We start from the raw sequence: 19,584 nt of genomic DNA on the forward strand, positions 1-19,584 counted from the left end.
CTCCGCAGGCCGTATGGGTTCTAGGGGTTATTTGGCTATAACTCACCATGCTAGTTAGTGTGGGTTGGTGAAGGTGGGGATTATAGAAGTATAAAACTATATTTTGGATATTTATGCACAACTCTCGGTTGTCGACTGCGTCGCCCTTCAAACATATGACTACCTGTGTGTTTGTGTCCTCAGAGTAAAGTGAATGCAAGCTAGAAACAAGTAGGTGGGTGTTATTCTACTGGGGTGCATTTACGAGATAACTTGTCAACATGTGTTTTTAAGATGGTACAAAAAGCTGCTGGCATCTGAACATTACAAATCCTTGTGTTATCACCTTGCACTTTAGCCCTTTAAAAGGCGATTGCCAAATGGCGTTACTTGTTCCAAAGCTCAAACTCCATAACCTTTTGGGCGTGGTGTGACCAAAGCTGCTTTGTTGAAGGCTGCCTTCATTTCGGATGAGCAAGAGAACGGGAGAAATGGGGCTTAGATATTCCATTACTATGATGTTTATGAACACACTCCTCGGCCTGGTTCCCTTCTTGGTCCTTGGTACATGCAGCATCCACAGCAATACAGTTATCAGAACAGTGGCGAGGGGGAAACTACAGGGCTTGCGCATAAACCTCGGTCAAGGCATATCTGTTGAAGCGTTTGTTGGAATACCCTATGCCAAGCCGCCTATTGGGGACCTCCGGTTCAGAAAGCCAGTGCCTTTGGAGAAATGGGATGGTGTTTATAATGCCACCACCTTCTCACCAGCATGCTACCAGAAGCCGTGGTTTTTGGAGGAAATAAGTTTTGGAAAATTTGACCACTTTGATGAGGATTGCCTTTACTTGAACGTATTCATCCCAGAGGTGAGTGAAAATAAGATGTAATATAAAATTTTGTAATTTCGTGCAGATTTGTCTGGTTAGGAACAAGTCTACCCAAACCTAGAAAAATATGCTGCTTGTACAGTCGAAAAGTATCTGCTTCAGCACCAGTCACACTTAACAGCTAAAACGCCCAAGCTCAAACTCCATTTTGAAATGGATTTATCTTTGCTGAATATATGTGTGAAATTTTACATTAGTTTTGCCTAATTTGCAACATTTTCACAAACTACGCCGTAAATGTCACAGCTCTACAGAAATGTTTGCATATTTGTAATAGTTTCCATTCACATATTCTATTTTAATGTGTATTGTTAGAAAATATTACTGGAAAACTAATTAAAACATGTTAGGCAAAACGCCACCTCGAGAGCGAACCAGATTTATGGACAGTTTTATTTTTAACCACATGCAGACTCCATGAGATTCTAAAGAAGACGATGCATACGGATTGCACCGAGATACAGAAACATGGAGTGGCAGCCAAAGGAGAGAACAGGAGAATACGCCCACTGCGGAGACAGATCAGCTCGTGTGGTTTGGGGAGGCTTCATCTACCAGTCGATAGAACATGGATGTGCTATTTTTCCAAAGTATAATACCTGAGTAATGTCTAAGCCATAGTTTGCTATATGTACACTGATCACAATGCAATCAGAGGCACTGTGGCATCTGGCTCACAATCAGGTTCCGAATTCAAATCCCAGTCGGGGTGAACTCTGCACGCACTTCCCATGGGGCCAGTAACACGAGTTACTATGTTGTAGGAAGCCATTGGTGGATCTCCTAAAGAGAAAATTGTCTTGACGTGGAATTGTGAAATTTACACGTATGGGTCAGAGCCATAAAGATCAGTTGCACTTTTATGATAATTGAAAGGAACTGTGGGGGCTGACGTCCACCCCACCGCCCTCGCTGGGCACGTGGGGCGCGACATCCGCCCCTTTCCACTACACCGCGTCGGTCGGCTCCCGCCGGGCCCTCGCCAACCGCGCTAGCGCCCTCTCTGAGGGACATACTCATGCTGCTGGCTTACAGCCGCACAGAGTAAACCCACACACGCCCGCGTACACCAAAGCTAATGCTAACGCAGGGGTGCGAACACGCTCGCACCTGTGGGCAATTATATCCTAACACGTGCATACACCACAGCGAACGCGTGTTTCTCCACAGTCGCTCCATACACAAATCACCGACACCACACCGATGCTCTGTGCTAACTTTGATTTGCGGCGCAAACCCCGCACTGCCCGGAGGGAATATTCTACAAGCAAAGCCTAGCCTACTGCGACCCAAGTCCCCAAATACACGCCTTATCACGTACCTCGCAGCTGTACTCACTGCGTCGCACGGACGCTGTGAGAGTCGGAGGGAGGATGACGAAAACACCTTTGCCTATCGCTGCCTCGTAGCAGCACTCGCTGGCATCACACGGATGCTGTGAGCGGCTCGAGGAAGCAGGATGGCAGGCAGGGGGTCTTGGCAACCAATATGTTGAAGAAGAGTTCTGTCTTGAAAACCTCGGGTTTCTCTTTTTATCCCCCTCGCTTCAAAAACCCGGGGTCGCGTTATCCGCATGACCAATCGTGCGCCTTCCTGTGATTCTCGCTCATTTCCCCTCCCTTACACAGAGTGTTGCGACGGTTACTTCGCGACCTATTGTCTATGCACCTGTAATCATTCATTTCTGACTCAACCTGTTACATCTGGAAGGGCATCCGGCTGGCAAATACACGCCCTGCTAGTGTATACTTGGTCTGGGGGAGGTCGTGGCGCTGCGATCCCATGACCTCATGGTCTGCTCGCTTATATTTCACCCCAGCCCCCCTACCTGATGACATGTATGACTCTGCGGCTGGCCCGGTGAACCTTTGTGCGCGCATACAATTTTAAGCCAATTCAGGGGCACCGCAATGTGATTTGTCCTGCGAGGGTCGGCCAATTTCCTGGCACCGGGAAACCGTGGGACTTTCCTCCTTGGGACCCTTCGGATGAAGCCCGTTGTGCCAGGCAATCCCCCGCCAGGACACTACGTGTGTGCGCTGCGGGTGTGTGCTCAGTGTGGGGGCCAGAAGCGAGTCGCGGCGCTTGCAGAGTTGTTCCGAGGCCGTGGCACCACAGAACACCCTTCAGCTTTGCCTTGGCTATATTTCACGTGAGGGCCATTCGGCACATCTAACGCGAATGCACTCTTAGGTGGACACTGCAGATAAAATGGCGGTGATGGTGTGGATTCATGGTGGCGCTTATCGATACGGGACTGCAGAGGAATACGAAGGAAGATTCTTAGCAGCCGCGGGTGTCATTCTTGTAACTGTAAACTACCGCCTTGGTCCGCTGGGTAAGTGTAGACATGAACAACTCATCACCACGACATCTTTGTCATGTTTTGATTTAAAGCTTTCGTGACTGCAGTAATTCATATTCTTAGTTCTTTCGGTAAAGTCACGTTGAAGGGAAACAATAAAATATATATAAAACAAAAAATTATCACGACGTTTCGACCATAACACAAACGGTCGTCATCAGGTGTGTCGGTTTGCATACATTTATTTATTTTTTTACGGTGTATTTATTTATTTAAAAAAACGTTAGCGCCACGCGCAGCGATTTGTCAGTTTATTTAGAAGGACGAGTCCATCTGTTCTGAAAAGAGGAGGGGGGAGACGAAAAATGTTTAATGTATGCTGTCTGAAAGCCACTGTAAGCGTGAACAATCAATTAAGACCCGAAATGGTTTATCAAATCTTTCCAATGATTGCTAAGCCAGAATCCATCTTCTCGGTTGAAATTCTCTGTGCTTGTATATGTGGATAGCCTCATGAACGAATCTCTCATGGTAGCCAGATGGCTTACAAAGAACCTCTGTCTTGGAAAAGTCAATGTCATGTGAGCCTACTGAATTATAACAATGATCTGCCACGGCCGAGGTGTTGGTCCTACCGTGTTTAAGGTCTGCTTTGTGTTCACGAATGCGGTCCGAGACATGGCGTTTGGTTTCTCCAATGTAACTCCTACCACAGAGGCAACTTAGTTTGTAGACACCAGGGTATTGTATGTCCGGAATCACATCTTTTACAGACGGAACTAGATCACGGATTTTATGTAATGTGTTGAAACGGACCTGGATTTTTCAAATGTTTCTAGCCGTTGGTTTTCACACCTGATGATGACTGTTTGTGTTACAGTCGAAACGTCGTGAGAATTTTATTTTATATATTTATTATTTTATTGTTTCCCTTCAATGTGACTTTACCGAAAGAACCAAGAATATATATAGGCTGTAGTACTTGCGTTTAGCCTGGTTTCCACCGGTGGCCACCACCAGGGCCCACTGTTATGAAAAGATGAATGCGTAACAAAGCCAAAGGAAAATAATGGCAAAAGGCACCTCTAAATGAGGAAAAAGTAAAAGCGAGCCGTTTCACTGTGACACAGCCACTAAGAGAACAATACTCCGTAAGAGGCTCTCTCGGGCCACCAGGGTGTCAATACGACAATGCCAAGTGCACGTGAGAGGCAAGCTCCAAACCGCAGCCCTAAATATCTCAGAGGCACCCCAGTCCTAGTGGCCCTGGAGGTAGCCACCGCTCGCATTGAGTGAGGATTACACTGGGATGGTGGGAACCACCCCCTCATGGTGTAGGCCTCCTGTATACATGCCAGGACCCAAGTCGCTACCCGATGCTTGGAGGCCGGACCCCCACAATGAAGACCACCAAAAAGGAAGAAGCTGGTTCCATTTGTGCCAGCTCAAATAATGATTGACATAGGTGAAGGCCCTAACCGGATCGAGCAGGTGGAGATGCGGCTCCCAAGGGGAGCGCAACGGAGGGGGCAGAAAGAGGGAAGAATGATCTGCTTGTTCACGTGGAATTGTAACAAAACCTTTGCGATGAACCAATGGTAGGTGCAAAGGATGGCGTGGTCCTTGGTGATCACCGTGAAGGGGGGGAATGGCCATCGGGGCCTGGAGCTCGCTGATGTAATTGCAACCAAGATCACCATCTTGAGAGTCTACAACCTGTCTGAGCAAGTAGCGAGGGGCTCAAATTGGAGGATCCATCAACGTGTTAACCAGCAGATACAAGTCCCAAGGAGCGAGTAGCATGATCCAGAGATCGCAGTATATAGTCGTAAGGTGCAGTACCACGACCAAATTACCGCGAGCACAATATATCACAGTATATAAGCACTGCAATCCACACAGTACCATGGCCATAATGACCACGGAACTGCAGGTTCCAACACAATCTACCTAATAATAGGTTACTTTAATCTATTCCCAATGCGGGCGAGTGAAGATAACTTGTGCAAGCCAGAAATCACAAACACCAAAAGTTAGTGTTTCCAATGTCACGTGATGGAGGCGCAAGCCCTTCTACCTACAGTTTCTTCATTATAGATTAAAGGCGCAGAGACTGAGTTCATCACTTCATCACAGTGAAGTATGGCCATGACCACCAGGCGAATAACTCATTACTATTAGATTAAGAGCTACTTTTGATACGGCCGTTATTAATTTCTTAAACTATACTCTTTGGTTCTTTCGGTAAAGTCATATAGGTAGAAAAATAATAATAGATGACAACGTTTCGATCGCCACACAAGCAACCGTCTTCAGGTGGAAGTGAGAAACAGGCTGCTGAAACAAGTCCTTATATGTAGAGCGGGGAGGGGGGGTTGCCGCATTGGGCAGGAGGGTGGGGGCTGGAGCTTGTGCTAATGACGGCACATCAGCCACTAGGGGGATAGAGCGCGCAGCAGGAGACACAGAGGGAGACACACAGAGCGACACAGAGAGAGAAAGACACACCTAGAGAGACAGACACACCGAGACAGAGATACACAGAAAGACACACCCACACACAGAAAGAGACACAAAGTGACAGAGAGAGAGAGACACATAAAGACACACACACACAGAGAGACATACAGGGAGCCACACAGAGAGAGACACACACACAACATCACAGCCAGTTGTAGTCTACTAAAAAACGAAAGCCACCACCACATCGAGGGAAAGGATGCAACGTTGGCTTTGTTAGTGAGACATTTAGCCCGTTAACGTAAAGACATTTAACTTGGTAATGTAACTCAGAGAGTCGAAAAAAACCTGCTGACAATGGCAGGTAGGATGGAAACATCAACGACCAGTTAAAGCCACAGAGACACACAGAGGGACAGACACCCAGAGAGAGAAACACAGAAAGACACCCACACACAGAGAGAGACGCACACATCCACACAAAGAGAGAGAGAGACATCCACACAAAGAGAGACATACAAGGAGACACACTGAGAGACTCAGCCTCAAATGAGTACCTGGTGCGATGTGTAAACATCGCCGCTAGGGAGACAAAGGCGGCCGGGCGTGGTGTTGGCCACCCCACCCCCTCGTGTGCCGTGCCGGCCTTTATAGGTGCTCGCTAACAGCACTTGCCCCTAGAGTCTGTTAAGGCTATACAGGGGATCTTTATCTTTGTCTCCTGCTGCGCGCTCTATCCCCCTAGTGGCTGATATGCCGTCATTGCACTCGACCCTCGATCATCTCCGCGCCTTTCCTTCACCCTGTTCAGCGCTTTATCCCCCTAGTGGCGGATTTACCGTCACTACACATTGACATGCTAATCTCTCACAATACAATGGCCACATCCTCAGCACAAGCTCCAGCCCCCACCCTCGTGCCCGATGCGACAACCTCCCTCCACCCCTCGGCTCTAGATATAAGGACTTGTTTCAGCAGCCTGTTTCTCACTCCACCTGAAGACGGTTGCTTGTGTGGCGATCGAAACGTCGTGATCTATTCTCATTTTTAAACCTACGTGACTTGACCGAAAGAACTAAACAGTTTGGATTCCTACAGTCACGAAAGCTTCAAATCAAGATTCTGAAACTCTGCCGTAATTTTAGGCATTGGTGCCTCTAAGAGATTGAAAAACACCCAAGCCACCAGTAGCATCTGTTCTCATCATTGCATGTGTAGCTATGCATATCACATGCAAACGACATGATTCACTCTTGCAGGGCAATGTTTATGTTTCTGTAAGATAATTTTACTTCGAAATTTTAAACAGTATTCTTTCCGAGGGAACGTTCGAAACAGGAAATGAATTTCATTTTATATTGCTTTTATGTTCTGCTTTCATCATTTTGGTGACCCAGGTCCCTCTTGCAAACGTGACTCGTCCTGGTCTTTTGGTTTGCCACCTGATTAAACAAAATCCACTTGAAACTATTCTGTGTTAAAATGACTGCCTTTCCCAGGGTGGCTAAGCACTGGAGATGAGCAATCCCGAGGAAACTACGGACTCTGGGATCAACACGCTGCCCTGATGTGGGTGAAACACAACATAGAATCTTTTGGAGGAGACGCAAACCGGGTGACCATATTTGGAGAGAGTTCCGGCGGTGGAGGCACAGGCTTGCATCTCTTCTCTAAGCACAGCCAAGGTGGAGCTTACACTGATACTGGCCTTCAAAGGCTGCCATTGTCTTTACTAAAATACATGTGACCATCACTATAACAGGTTAAGCCAAAGCAAAGTGTGCGATACCAGAAAGTATATTTTTTTATAAACACGCAGGCTCATGATCCATGTCCACCAGTGGATTCACGACGGTTAAATGTGAAGACACTTGTGGGAGTGCTCTTGGACATTTTGGTGTGCAAGTAGGCGCCATGTTCATGTTGAGAAGCCAAGGGCTGATGATGGACGTTGAGGGGGGGCACAGCATGTGGCAAAAATTAGGAGCAGCCGTTTCCTTTATGCTGTTTTCACGCACCCACAATGAGTGAGTCATGCTCGTGTTGTGTAGCAGCGCCGACTGGCGACTATGAGTAGCAATTGCGGGTGTACCCACCCAAGGGGAAGATCTGGGCCAAGGGTCATGAAAGGGATCCATCTTTAAGCTCCCAGAACCGGCTAGATGGTTCCAGAAGGGGGGCGTGGCCAGGGCATGGCCGGGCTCCGTTGGAAGGATAAAAGGGGCGAGAGAGGAAACTCGGGGCTGTCCATGGGAGTCAGGGTCGTCTCGTCGTTGATGCCATCTTCGTCGTCGCCGCCGCTGCTGCTGCCGTCTTTGTCATTGCTCGACGTCGCCGCTGCTAGATAGTTCGCCAGCTATCTAGTCAGGACCGTCGTTGCTAGGCAGTCAGTGTTGTGTTACTTGCTAGCGAACGTAACAGTGTAAGTTGTGAGTAATAAATAAGACGGTGCCTCTACAGTTTATTGTCTCCTGAGTTGTACATTACACTAGTAACGAGTGGATTCGTGTAGGAGACGTTTCCCATGGTGATTGTGCTTCCGTGTCTCCAGGACTCTTCCAGGCGGCCGTGTCTCAGAGTGGATGTGCCCTAGCTCATTGGGCCATCCTCCTTCCCCCCTGGAAAGCTTCAGATACAGCAGCTCAGCTGGCAAATGCCCTGCAGTGTCCAACATCCCCCACCAAGGACATGATCACGTGCTTAAAAACCAAACCCGCAGAGGTGTTTCATGACGTTGATGTGAAGGTAAGGCACAGGGAGAGACAAAATTACCATGGATGTCCAGGATCTCATCAGGTCCCAGAAGCTGAGCGGGATGGAGCCTGCTTAATACTTGTGTAGTGAGTTCAACTGAGTCGCAGACGTATACAGGTAGTCCTCTACTTATGATGGAGATGCGTTACGACGACCCCATCGTAAGTCAAAAATATCGTAAGTCGAAGATGGCCTAGCCTACCCAGGGGTCTTAAAGAATGGTGATAATTTAGCAAAACAGAGCAATTTACAGTACCGTACTATATAAATGATATACTGTATGTATTAATTACAATACTGTATTGCACAGTACAATATAAAGTTAAAAAACAAGGTAAATTCTTAGCCTACCTATATGAACTGCAAATTAATAGAAAGTTTTTTCAGGAAACAATCCTATCTGCTATAAAAACTTTTAACATGCATTTTACAATTTTGTCGTATCGCTATCTCCATCGTAAGATCGAAATATCGTAAGTCGGACCATTGTAACTCGGGGACTATCTGTATTTGGAGGCAACACATTCATTTAACTCCAACACAAAGGGGTAACTTCCCCTAACAGAATAACAACCTATGGTGGTGACCACCAGACTAACGACACTAATTACAATGGAACTAGCTACTACGGACTGGGACCACAGCTCAAGTCCAGGTCCACGTGTTGGAGACTCGTTGATCGGAGAACGTAGAACGTAGACATAGACGAAGGTTTCTTCAGGGTGAACAACAACACGGTCCCTCTGGGGGACCTGGCATATATTTTCTGCAGATTGGCTGAATCCGCGCTTGGTCACGTCCACCTTCCAGAATCCTCAAGTAGGATCTGGACCCCGACCACCCCTAGCCCCCACTTGGGGCCCCTTTGTAGACTTAACTGGTCACGTGTACTATTGGGTCAACCAGAGTGCCATGGGCTTTAGTAACCGCATTCCTACGGCCGGCACTCCCACACCCTGTCCTGTAGGGGCTGGCACTGCACGCCAAGCGTGGTGCCACCCAGCGCTATGAATCAGCGCTCACCGAGCCCTTCTAGGGCTGATTCTACATCCACACCGCTGTGGTGTCCGCGATGTCGTTACACTGCACGCCGTGACCCTCTAGGGCCGGCACTGCACAGTGACATCCCGCGACGTCACTACACTTGGATAGGAAACTGTAGTAGCATACCAGGCTTGGGCTGCAAGTTACTTAATAATTAGCGTTACAGCTAAACATTGAATATATTTGTGTGGAGGTTGTCACTTCCTTTTGAATTGCTTTTCTTCGGCTATTCCAGTTTCCCAAACTTTATATACTAATTAATGGTACAGTATTGACTAAACATTCCGATTGCAGGACCCTCTTGAAAGGGAGTGGCTGGACTAAGTGTGGCTTTCCTGGGTAATTGAAAGATGCAGCCCATGCAAATGTATTTCTCGTGTCAGTGCTGGCAATAGAGCCTCTACTGAAGTCAGCTCTAGAGGGCATTTGGACTACTCTTACAAGCTGACCAAACGTGTTGGAAGAGGTGGGGCGTACCCACACTTTCCCCCACCATACGGGATCTGCCAATTGAGACATGGGGGATTACAGAAACATGCGCCATTGTTTCAACTGCCGCGTTGGGAGAGCGAGCTGATCGCACCTGCCTACAAGCACAACGTTCCCCTATGCAGGTTCGTGCTAAGCCAGGCACATGAATGGTGTCATGGTCATATCGAGCCCAGGATGACTCCAATGGATGGGCTTGATGCACTCCGTGCTTATGGCAATTTCACCGATACAATCCCTGCAATTCGCATTGTACATTTGGGCAATTGCACTTTTTCAAATGTTGAATAGTTTAATTGCATCCTATAAATGTGTTGAGTGCTAAACTTAAATTGAGTTGTAATTAACACATTCCTGCGGAGGGAGCTGGTAGGAACATTGGGTTGCTCGGTCAATGGCCAGGGTTAACGGCGGCGTGGTGTATTCCGCAAATATGTCTGACTGTGAGGGCGGGCACAAGCCGGCGTGAGTAGGTTAAACGTTGAGTTTTATAAGGGCACCACGGGGTGACCAGCCCCACCCCTCCCACTCCCCACCCAGCCCCTCCTCACCCTCCCCACCCCACTCAGCCCCTCCCCACCCTCCCCTCCCCACCCAGCCCCACACTCCCCACCCAGCCCCTCCCCACCCTCCCCACCCAGCCCCTCCCTCCCCACCCAGCCCCTCCCCACCCTCCCCTCTCCACCCAGCCCCACCCCTCCCATTTTTTGATGCACCACGGACGGACACAATAATCCCCTGTGGACTGGTGTAACCAGGAGGTTCCTACCAGTAAGTTTGCCCTATTTATATTTTTAGACCATCTGCACAATGCAGATCATTCAAGGATAGTCTATCACATAACCAATCATCTGAAGTTATTGTATATATTCTTGGTTCTTTCGGTAAAGTCACGTTGAACAATAAAATAATAAAATATATTTTATGATTTTATTGTTTCCCTTCAATGTGACTTTACCGAAAGAACCAAGAATATGAATCACTGCAGTCACGAAAGCTTTAAATCAAAATTTATTGTATATAGTTTCTATAATCGGAGACTATGTCCAGTCAACATTCCCTTTGCTACTGTAGTGCCAGTCTTGCAGCGAATGACCTGTATGGTTCTTGCTCAATGTTTTTTAACCTGGGCAGGGTCCACCGATGATTTCACCTTGGGCACCAGTAATTGATGAAGATTTTATTGAAAGAAACCCAAGGGAACTTCTCCAGAGGGGTGAACACTCAAAAGTGCCACTGATGATCGGAGTGGTGAAGGACGAATTAGCTGAGGAATGGCGTAAGTAAACACCGTGGCATCTCACATATATATTAGTTTTTAGGCGCTCCAGTATAGAACGGCTACGTAGCTCTGTAAATTTCGTAGACCACGTTTTTATAATCTTCGATTCCTCGCGGGATTTACGCGCAGGGAATGCATTACATTTCCGCAAGAATATACGAATGATACTGAGTAGCCGTAAGTCTGTCATTACTCCGTCACATGGCTACTGCGTGGGAGGAGAGGCCTCTGTGTTTGTCGTTCTCTTTGACCTGTGATTGTTGGAGCGGTTGTGTTTTCGCGTGTGTCCGTTGGTGCACTTTGTGATGCCCGATTGTGGCGGTTTGTTTGATGGTTAAGTGCATGTTGTGTATGGTTAACATTATTTATAACGATATAATAAACTAGTAAAACAGTTACAACACTACATTATGAGACCTCCTTTGCCAGTAACAAGATATAGGAATAGGTTTTACCCTTTTAACTGGCACAAAAACTGACACCTTTATTCAAGGCATGGTTGCAATAACCACAACACAAGCAGTCAAAATGCAAACAAAAAAGACAACTCTGATAATAATATGCACTGTCCTTGAATTTGATTGGTCCACACCCGAGACAGCTTTTCTTAGAGCCTAGTCTCCATTGGTGTTGGACCAGAAGACGCCAAAAGGCATAAAACTCAAAAACAGCACACTATCAGAGTATTGAGGGCTCGGGGTGAGCATGTACATTATGATACCTCCTTTGCCAGTAACAAGATATAGGAAAGGAGGTCTCATAATGTACATGCTCACCCCGAGCCCTCAATACTCTGATAGTGTGCTGTTTTTGAGTTTTATGCCTTTTGGCGTCTTCTGGTCCAACACCAATGGAGACTAGGCTCTAAGAAAAGCTCTCGGGTGTGGACCAATCAAATTCAAGGACAGTGCATATTATTATCAGAGTTGTCTTTTTTGTTTGCATTTTGACTGCTTGTGTTGTGGTTATTGCAAACATGCCTTGAATAAAGGTGTCAGTTTTTGTGCCAGTTAAAAGGGTAAAACCTATTCCTATATCTTGTTACTGGCAAAGGAAGTCTCATAATGTACATGCTCACCCCGAGCCCTCAGTACTCTGATAGTGTGCTGTTTTTGAGTTTTACGCCTTTTGGCGTCTTCTGGTCCAACACCAATGGAGACTAGGCTCTAAGAAAAGCTGTCTCGGGTGTGGACCAATCAAATTCAAGGACAGTGCATATTATTATCAGAGTTGTCTTTTTTGTTTGCATTTTGACTGCTTGTGTTGTGGTTATTGCAAACATGATGCCTTGAATAAAGGTGTCAGTTTTTGTGCCAGTTAAAAGGGTAAAACCTATTCCTAGTTACAACACTGTTTAACACGTAGGCTGTCGCGAACAATATCATCCATATTTGTATTTACTGGCGAAATGTACTCAGATTGTAAATGTCGTGGCTTGGCTCTCCAACACACCGGTGTGCTGTACTAGTGACGAATTGGCATGTTCTGTTTATGTGACAACCCCTACTAGTTGGCTGTGTCAGGTGGTGGCGGGTTTTAACGACACATTTATATATTTACGCGATCTAACCCAAAAAGTTAAAACAATGCTGTACTCACCTCTGTCACGTAAGCTCCTTTCTCACGAGGCTCCCGTTAGATTATGGGATAATTCCATGGAGGTGGCCACAACCGATGTAATACACGAGGGTGTCCACCTCATCAGACGTTAACTTTGCTCTTCTTGAAAAGCGTACTGCAAAAGCAGCGTCCACCGAAATTGTCGCCAAAATCGACATCGCAGCCGATTGGCTGGGGAAGCGATGGCGTCATTTGTAGTGTGGCGTCAGGGGACTGTCTTGTGCCAACACCCCTCGCACTAGCCGAGCCGAGAGCACACGTCACACCCTTTTACGTCTCCCACCTCGGTCCATCTGGAACCTTCCAGAAGGTTCCTCTAATCTCCTTTCCACCAACTCTGTACCTTGGTTTCTTTCTCCGCCTCTCATTTTTCATCCTGGCCGGCGGCTGATTTGGTCACCTAATGCACAAATGGCACATCAAAAATGTGGCGGCTTGCGAGTGCGGCCACGAATCCCAAACGATCGACCACATTGTAAACAGCTGCTGTCTTCACTTTTTTGAAGGAGGAACGGACGAGATCCACTGTCTGATCAGACAATTGAGTGGATAACAAATCTAAAATTACATCTTTAATCCATAAGAGGTTTTTTAATCATATCGCGTAAATATATAAATCTGTCGTTAAACCCGCCACCACCCGACACAGCCAACTAGGAAGGGTTGTCATATAAACAGAACATGCAAATTCGTCACTCGTACAGCACATCGGTGTGTTGGAGAGCCAAGCCACATTTGCAATTTGAGTACGACGTTTCGTCAGTAATTACAACTAGCTTCATCAGGCGACAGCCAGGTTTGTGGAGAAGTCCACCTGTTTCGTTCCATACATAGAGGTGTAGATGTGGTGACCACACTTGTGTGCTCTTCTTTAGCAAAGTGGGAGGGGGATTAATGAGTCAATGTACATTATGCATGCGCATTATGCAAGCACATTGATCTTGTCCTTCCTGTCCATTGCCCGTGTTAAAATAGCCGTACCAACAGTAATCCCTATTGAAGTATGGTGGCCTGTATAGGCATGCATTTAAACAATGTATTATTTTATTATCGCTTCCACGCAGCACTACGTCACTAGGTATCTGAACGGATACAATTATTTTTATTTATTTCAATTTCGATAGATTCTCTCATTGGTCTTGGCCAGTCGTAACTAGTTTTGCACAGAACTTCAACATTATCAAAATAAATTGAGTGTCCTTGTTGGCACGCGTGTTCTCCTACTGCTGACCGTTGCATTTGGGAGAAATTAATATTTATTTGTTCTTTTAATCTCGTGCTGATCATTCGTCCTGTCTGCCCAACATAGCATTTGCCACAAGTGCAGTTAATCCAGTAAACACCTGTTCATAGCTTCGATAATACAGTACATATTTTGTACCAGATATTAATGTCTGTATTTTATGTACATATTTAATCTGCTATGAATCCATACGAAAAAAGAAGACTCTCCCTCCTATTCCCGTAAAATCTCTCCCAAGCCCTCATCCAACCCTCTGACTTATGCTGTCTGCAGCTATGGGGAGTCCATCTCAGAACAATCGATGCCCAATCCACGTTCGTGGCAATTTTCATAATCGATGCTATTTTTGGGACAAAATTTTGCATATCTCACCCCCGCAATCAGTGGGCCTTACCTGGTAAAATAAAAAAATCGTTTAGTTTTTGTGTGAATGTTAAAGCAGATTTTCCCTCAGCTTTGTAATTCTGCGGCAGTAGTTTGGATACTGGTTTCACTGTTGTGATTTATAAGTCCAGTCTAGACAAGCTATCCTGATACCATGTGTCATGCTTAATCTTCTATAAAGGCCTGAAGACATTTTTTTCTAAAGACCACACTTTAACCTCTTCCAAAACAAACCCCACTATTGTGTTGATGCTAAATGTTTCTGAACCAATGTTCCACACTGCAGCAGACAGCCCGACCATGACAAGACCTGAATTTGAAGAACAGATGAAAAATTGGGTCAACAGATTTCAAGAAAACAAAGAAGCCATTTATGAAGCACTACTCTATGAATACACTGACCACGTCAACCCAGAGGATGAAGAAATCATACGGGAAAAATTCATTGAGGTGATTGGCCACGGCTATCGTGTTGACTGAAACCTCTTCTTTGAGTACCAAGTACTGTATCTCTCCCTGTTCTCCATGACCTCTCTGTTGCGTATGGTCCTCTATGCGCATCTCCATGGCGATGTGGATGGACATCTTCCGGTCTCCACTCTTACCTCAGATTTAACAAGTGTGCGGCAGCACTGCATGCACAAAAACCTTCAGTCTTATCCAGACCGCCAGTGCAAAAAAATGCACGTGTGGCCATGTCGTTCAGGCACCAAATCGATTTGAGAAAACTTAGCTCCCAACAGGTGACAGTAAAACATACAACTGTAGATCGGTTTCGCTCTGATTTGGACTGACTAGTCTTCACTGTTCCATGCTGCCTTATGCCTCAGCACCCCATCTCTCCTCTCCACCCATATATTCCATTTCAAGGCCTGTGTTCGTCTCAGAAGCGTCTGAGCTAGGGGTGTCGCACAAGGCTCAATCCTTGGCCCTTTCCAAATCCACACACGGAACTCATGATGCAACCTCGCACTTTTCTCACCATCATTGTGTTCTTGCCGCCGTGTGCTGTGCCACGGTTGTGCAGATGAAGTCAGACTACGAGTACATCGCGCCCGCGCTGCACCACGCCGAGGGCCATGCCCGCGGTGGCTCTGCCACTTTCGTGTACACGTTCAACTACCGCACACACAGCTCCCCATGGGCCCCGTGGTACGGTAAGAATGAATACACGCACACCTGTCGGCTATAGACGCCACACTGAGCGTTACACTGGAACATCTCAGAAACCCAAACGTGGCGTGTAGATAAAACAATATAACCGGATGGAAGCTCCATATGGCCACCTAATAGAAGCGTTTCTCATCTCTTCAGCAGGTGGACACATACGCTGGCCACAGCAATCATTGATATATTTTGGCTCCATACACAATAACTCCATAGATGTTCATATTCTTAGCTCTTTCGGTAAAGTCACGTTGAAGGGAAACAATAAAATAAATATAATAGATGTTACCTACTTCTGTCAGTACTGTATTAACACATGAATGATTTAGTCTCAGAGTGAACATGAAAAGGCATGTTTTAAAGCGGCTTTAAGTGCTCTATTAATATAAAATTGGGCCATATTTTACCTTTATCTGCAGGAGTGCCACATGGTGAAGAGCTGTATTACGAGTTTGGAACACCACTGTGGAACGATAGCATGCCCTGCCCTTGGACCTGTGGTGCTATCACACACTGGCACAACCGACAATCGTCTTGGCTGGAATCGGATAAACAGATGAGCCACTTCTTTATTCAACTGGTCACAAACTTCGCAAAATATCAGTAAGAAATGTTTAATGCTGTCAGTATACAATCATAGCAAAGTTGTGATCTATAATGCCGTAGAACTCCTCTTATCCACGACTCCTGTTATCCATGGGCCCTGGACAATCTGTGATCGTTATCTACAGGTATATTCTTCCTTAAATCTGTTTATACACAGGTAAGAATGGTTATCCACAAATGATCCGGGTCAAATAAATTCGTGGCTGATGCCTTCATGATATCTTAACTCTGCAACTCTCTCCTCTATTGCCTCCCTAGATCCCCGCATACCCGAGATGATTCAAAATTTTCTGTCAGACTGAAAATCCACCTCCGTAAATGTGACCATATCACCACAAAATTCTAATCCCCCCACTGGCCGCCACTTCAGTCCCAGGTCAACTTTAAAGATCCTCCAGATTCATCCTTGCCTACTTCTCCCCACTTGTCTTGATGTTGCTGCTGCTGTGCTCACACACCACAGATCTCCTTTGTAAAGTAGCTAGACAACTGTATAAACAAGGTAATCCGTCATCTTGGTTCTTTCGGTAAAGTCACGTAGAATGAGAATAAAACAAATGTCTTATTTTGTTTTATTGTTTTCTCATTCTACGTGACTTTACCGAAAGAACCAAGAAGATGAATCCTTGCAGTCACGAAAGCTTTAAATTGAAAGATAATCCGTGTAACAAATCACAAACACGATTTCTCTACTCCAGCAACGAAGGCAGTCTTTCCAAGCCCAGTCAGTCTTTGCTCAGTGAATGGTTGTTCATTCTCCTCTGCTGCCCTCAGTCTGGAACTTCCGTCTCCCAGCCATTCATGACTTTAACTCCGAGCTCAAGTCCAGACCTTCCTCTTTTAATATACCTGTACTGCCTCCAAATGGCTGTTAAATAGATGACAACTCTTTTGTACAGCATCCTGAGATGTGGTTGCATTTATTACAATCTAATTTTATTTAACTTTGATACGTCCAAATTCATAACTGCATGAGTCTAGCTCATGAATCCCAAGTAAAAATTCCCATCAAGCCGTTATCCTGCTGCCCTCTCCATGGTGGTAACATGTCACTTCGGTCCAATTTGTGGCAAAAAATGTTTCTTATGGTACCACGTTCCATAACATTTCATTACTCCCTCTAAAACAGCGGCACTTCAAGATTTAGTGCCGATTGAAAGCTGTTGTCGATGTAATTCCCAAAGTGCAACATCGCAACGCCAGTGTGCACACCACACATGCGGTCACTCATAAATGTGCCAAGGAGAGGCAGCTGGCATTCCATATTTTTGTTCTATTTTCCAGGCGAGTTACGACATTCAGTGAAGCACCAGATTGGAGAAGGGCAGATGACCCCACAAAGTGGGCACGAACTGCCACCAAGCAACAGCAATATATTAATGAGTTGGCACAACTCAGATGCAGTTAGTTACCAGCTTCAGATTATTCACAATGAGCTAATTTGTGCAATGGAACATTGCCCTAAACATTCCTCCTCTTTCAAGGCCACGGTGTTATTGAAGAATGTTACAATAGTGCTTGTGCAGCACTGCCAATGCAGTATTACAAAATATGTAAAATAGTGAGGTAATGCATACTTTTCAAAGATTCGCATTTGGTATTTATCTTTTACAAGCCTCTTGGATCAACCCTTCTCCAATTCCTCGAAGTACATTGTGGCTCCTTCATAAAAAAGCTAAATCCTACCAATGTCCAGGCACCTGGCTTGTCACAAGAATATTCAGTATAGTACTCTTAAACAAAATCTAAGAAAAAATCACTTGGGGTTCCTTCTTAATAAACAAATCACGAAACCCATGACCTGTGGTGCCAGCTGATCTATCACCATCGTGCCCGCGTATGTTGCCGTCAGTTATCGCTCGTCGCACAGCTCTAAAGGTGATAGACTCCATGTTCCCTTTGGCCTTGCGCTTTATTTTAAACGAGGGCCCCTATGTTAATGTCCTCTACTTTAAACCTAATTTCCATCAATGATCTCTAAAGGGAGACCTACACCGGTATACGTTCACGTATGAAGCAACTGCTGCAGAACTCATAAATCATCCACAACGCTGCACCTACCTGGAACACCTTTGCTGTCCCTTCCGTAGTCAACACGTCCCCCATAAACTCGCACTCTACAACACGGACACTTTGCTTAGGCTGTTTGAATGCTTCTGATTGTTGTTCCCTCATTTGAGTCTTGCCTCGTTTTCCAGTAGCATTCTCAATATTTGTTAGATTTGGTTGTAAGTGCAATGACATTGTCATGTGCCTTGGATTACTTTACAGAAGTACTGACCATTGCATAGATTTGTAACGATGTGCTTTCTCGCAATTATACCACTTGGTATGACTATTCGATGTAACAAAATATTTTTTAGGCTTGTGGTCAATGCAACACCAGAGTTGGCTGTAGGAGCATGCGGACTTCTTGAATTGTACAAACAGGAATTTATAATTTTGCATGCACGGTTCAACACGTGTCACGAGCGCAATGTTTGATTGTGATTAACCAACCAATGTCTTATTGCGTTGCCTAACCAAGCATCCCTTTGCTCAGTGATCCGACGCCCGCAATCCTGAACATGAGCACTGCCTGGCCAACATTTGATCTTCGACAGCGCAAATATCTACACATCGACACAACATCTGAAGCTCGAAGTGACTTGAGGGCACGAGAAATGTATTTTTGGAATAACTATTTTCCGAAAGTCATCAACAGGACCTCACCAGAGTCGTGCAGGAGCTCAGCAAATACATTCCATTCTGGAGCTGCGGAGTTTTTTGTTGCTTGTGCATTGCTTTTGCTACACCTACAAGGTTAAGTTGGGAAATCTCCCATCAGAGCAGAAATAATGTTTAAATTTCACAATTGTGCCTTTTGATATTAAAAGATAGCCTCGAAGTTAATGTCAAACGTGTTCAAATAATTGCAGTCAGCCAACTTATTTGTTAAATAATATAAAAAAAATTATGTAATGTCACATTACAAATCCAACCGACTGGCACTGTGGCTACAGCATATCTCGCTCTGAGGCTGAGAGTTCAATTCCAGCCTGAAGGTGAAGTTTACTGTTCATCCCTTACTTTACTATCTGGACCTGGACACATCTCCAAAGTTGTACCAAATCCCCAATAATCTAACCATCCTCTGGCAGCTGTGACCTTTAGAAGAAGGAACAAGACCTGCCAAAACAGACATCAACAAAGACCAAGGTTCAGGTGAACAAATCTATAGTAGTTCCAGTACTGCGGTTTGGTGAAGAATGTTTTACGACAGGAAACGTTGATGAAAGAGAGATCTTTATGTTCGAGATGAACCTGGCCAAGTATTCTAGGAGGTCTGAGACCGCAGAGACTGAAAATCAATAAAAAT

General features: G+C 45.6%; 1 protein-coding gene across 3 annotated transcripts; it reads left to right on the top strand.

Annotated features, from left to right (window-relative positions):
- Positions 1-26: 26 nt before the first annotated feature.
- LOC116942155 (cholinesterase-like) lies at positions 27-19,516 on the top strand. Of its 3 annotated transcripts, XM_076066738.1 has the most exons (9): positions 27-851; positions 3,066-3,210; positions 7,137-7,322; positions 8,189-8,382; positions 11,059-11,203; positions 14,740-14,903; positions 15,481-15,610; positions 16,040-16,223; positions 18,769-19,516. In XM_076066738.1, the coding sequence occupies exons 1-9, from the start codon at positions 450-452 to the stop codon at positions 19,031-19,033; spliced, it is 1,815 nt and encodes a 604-aa protein (XP_075922853.1). In that variant the 5' UTR covers positions 27-449; the 3' UTR covers positions 19,034-19,516. The 3 variants fall into 3 exon arrangements, with proteins under 3 accessions (XP_075922853.1, XP_075922854.1, XP_075922855.1); XM_076066739.1 differs by lacking the exon at positions 18,769-19,516 and having other exon boundaries at positions 16,040-17,884; XM_076066740.1 differs by lacking the exon at positions 27-851 and having other exon boundaries at positions 3,047-3,210.
- Positions 19,517-19,584: the final 68 nt, after the last annotated feature.

This window comes from Petromyzon marinus, chromosome 13, assembly GCF_048934315.1.
Source record: "Petromyzon marinus isolate PM22_M1 ecotype Great Lakes invasive population chromosome 13, UKy_Petmar_22M1.pri1.0, whole genome shotgun sequence".
In the NCBI taxonomy this organism is placed as follows: domain Eukaryota; kingdom Metazoa; phylum Chordata; class Hyperoartia; order Petromyzontiformes; family Petromyzontidae; genus Petromyzon; species Petromyzon marinus.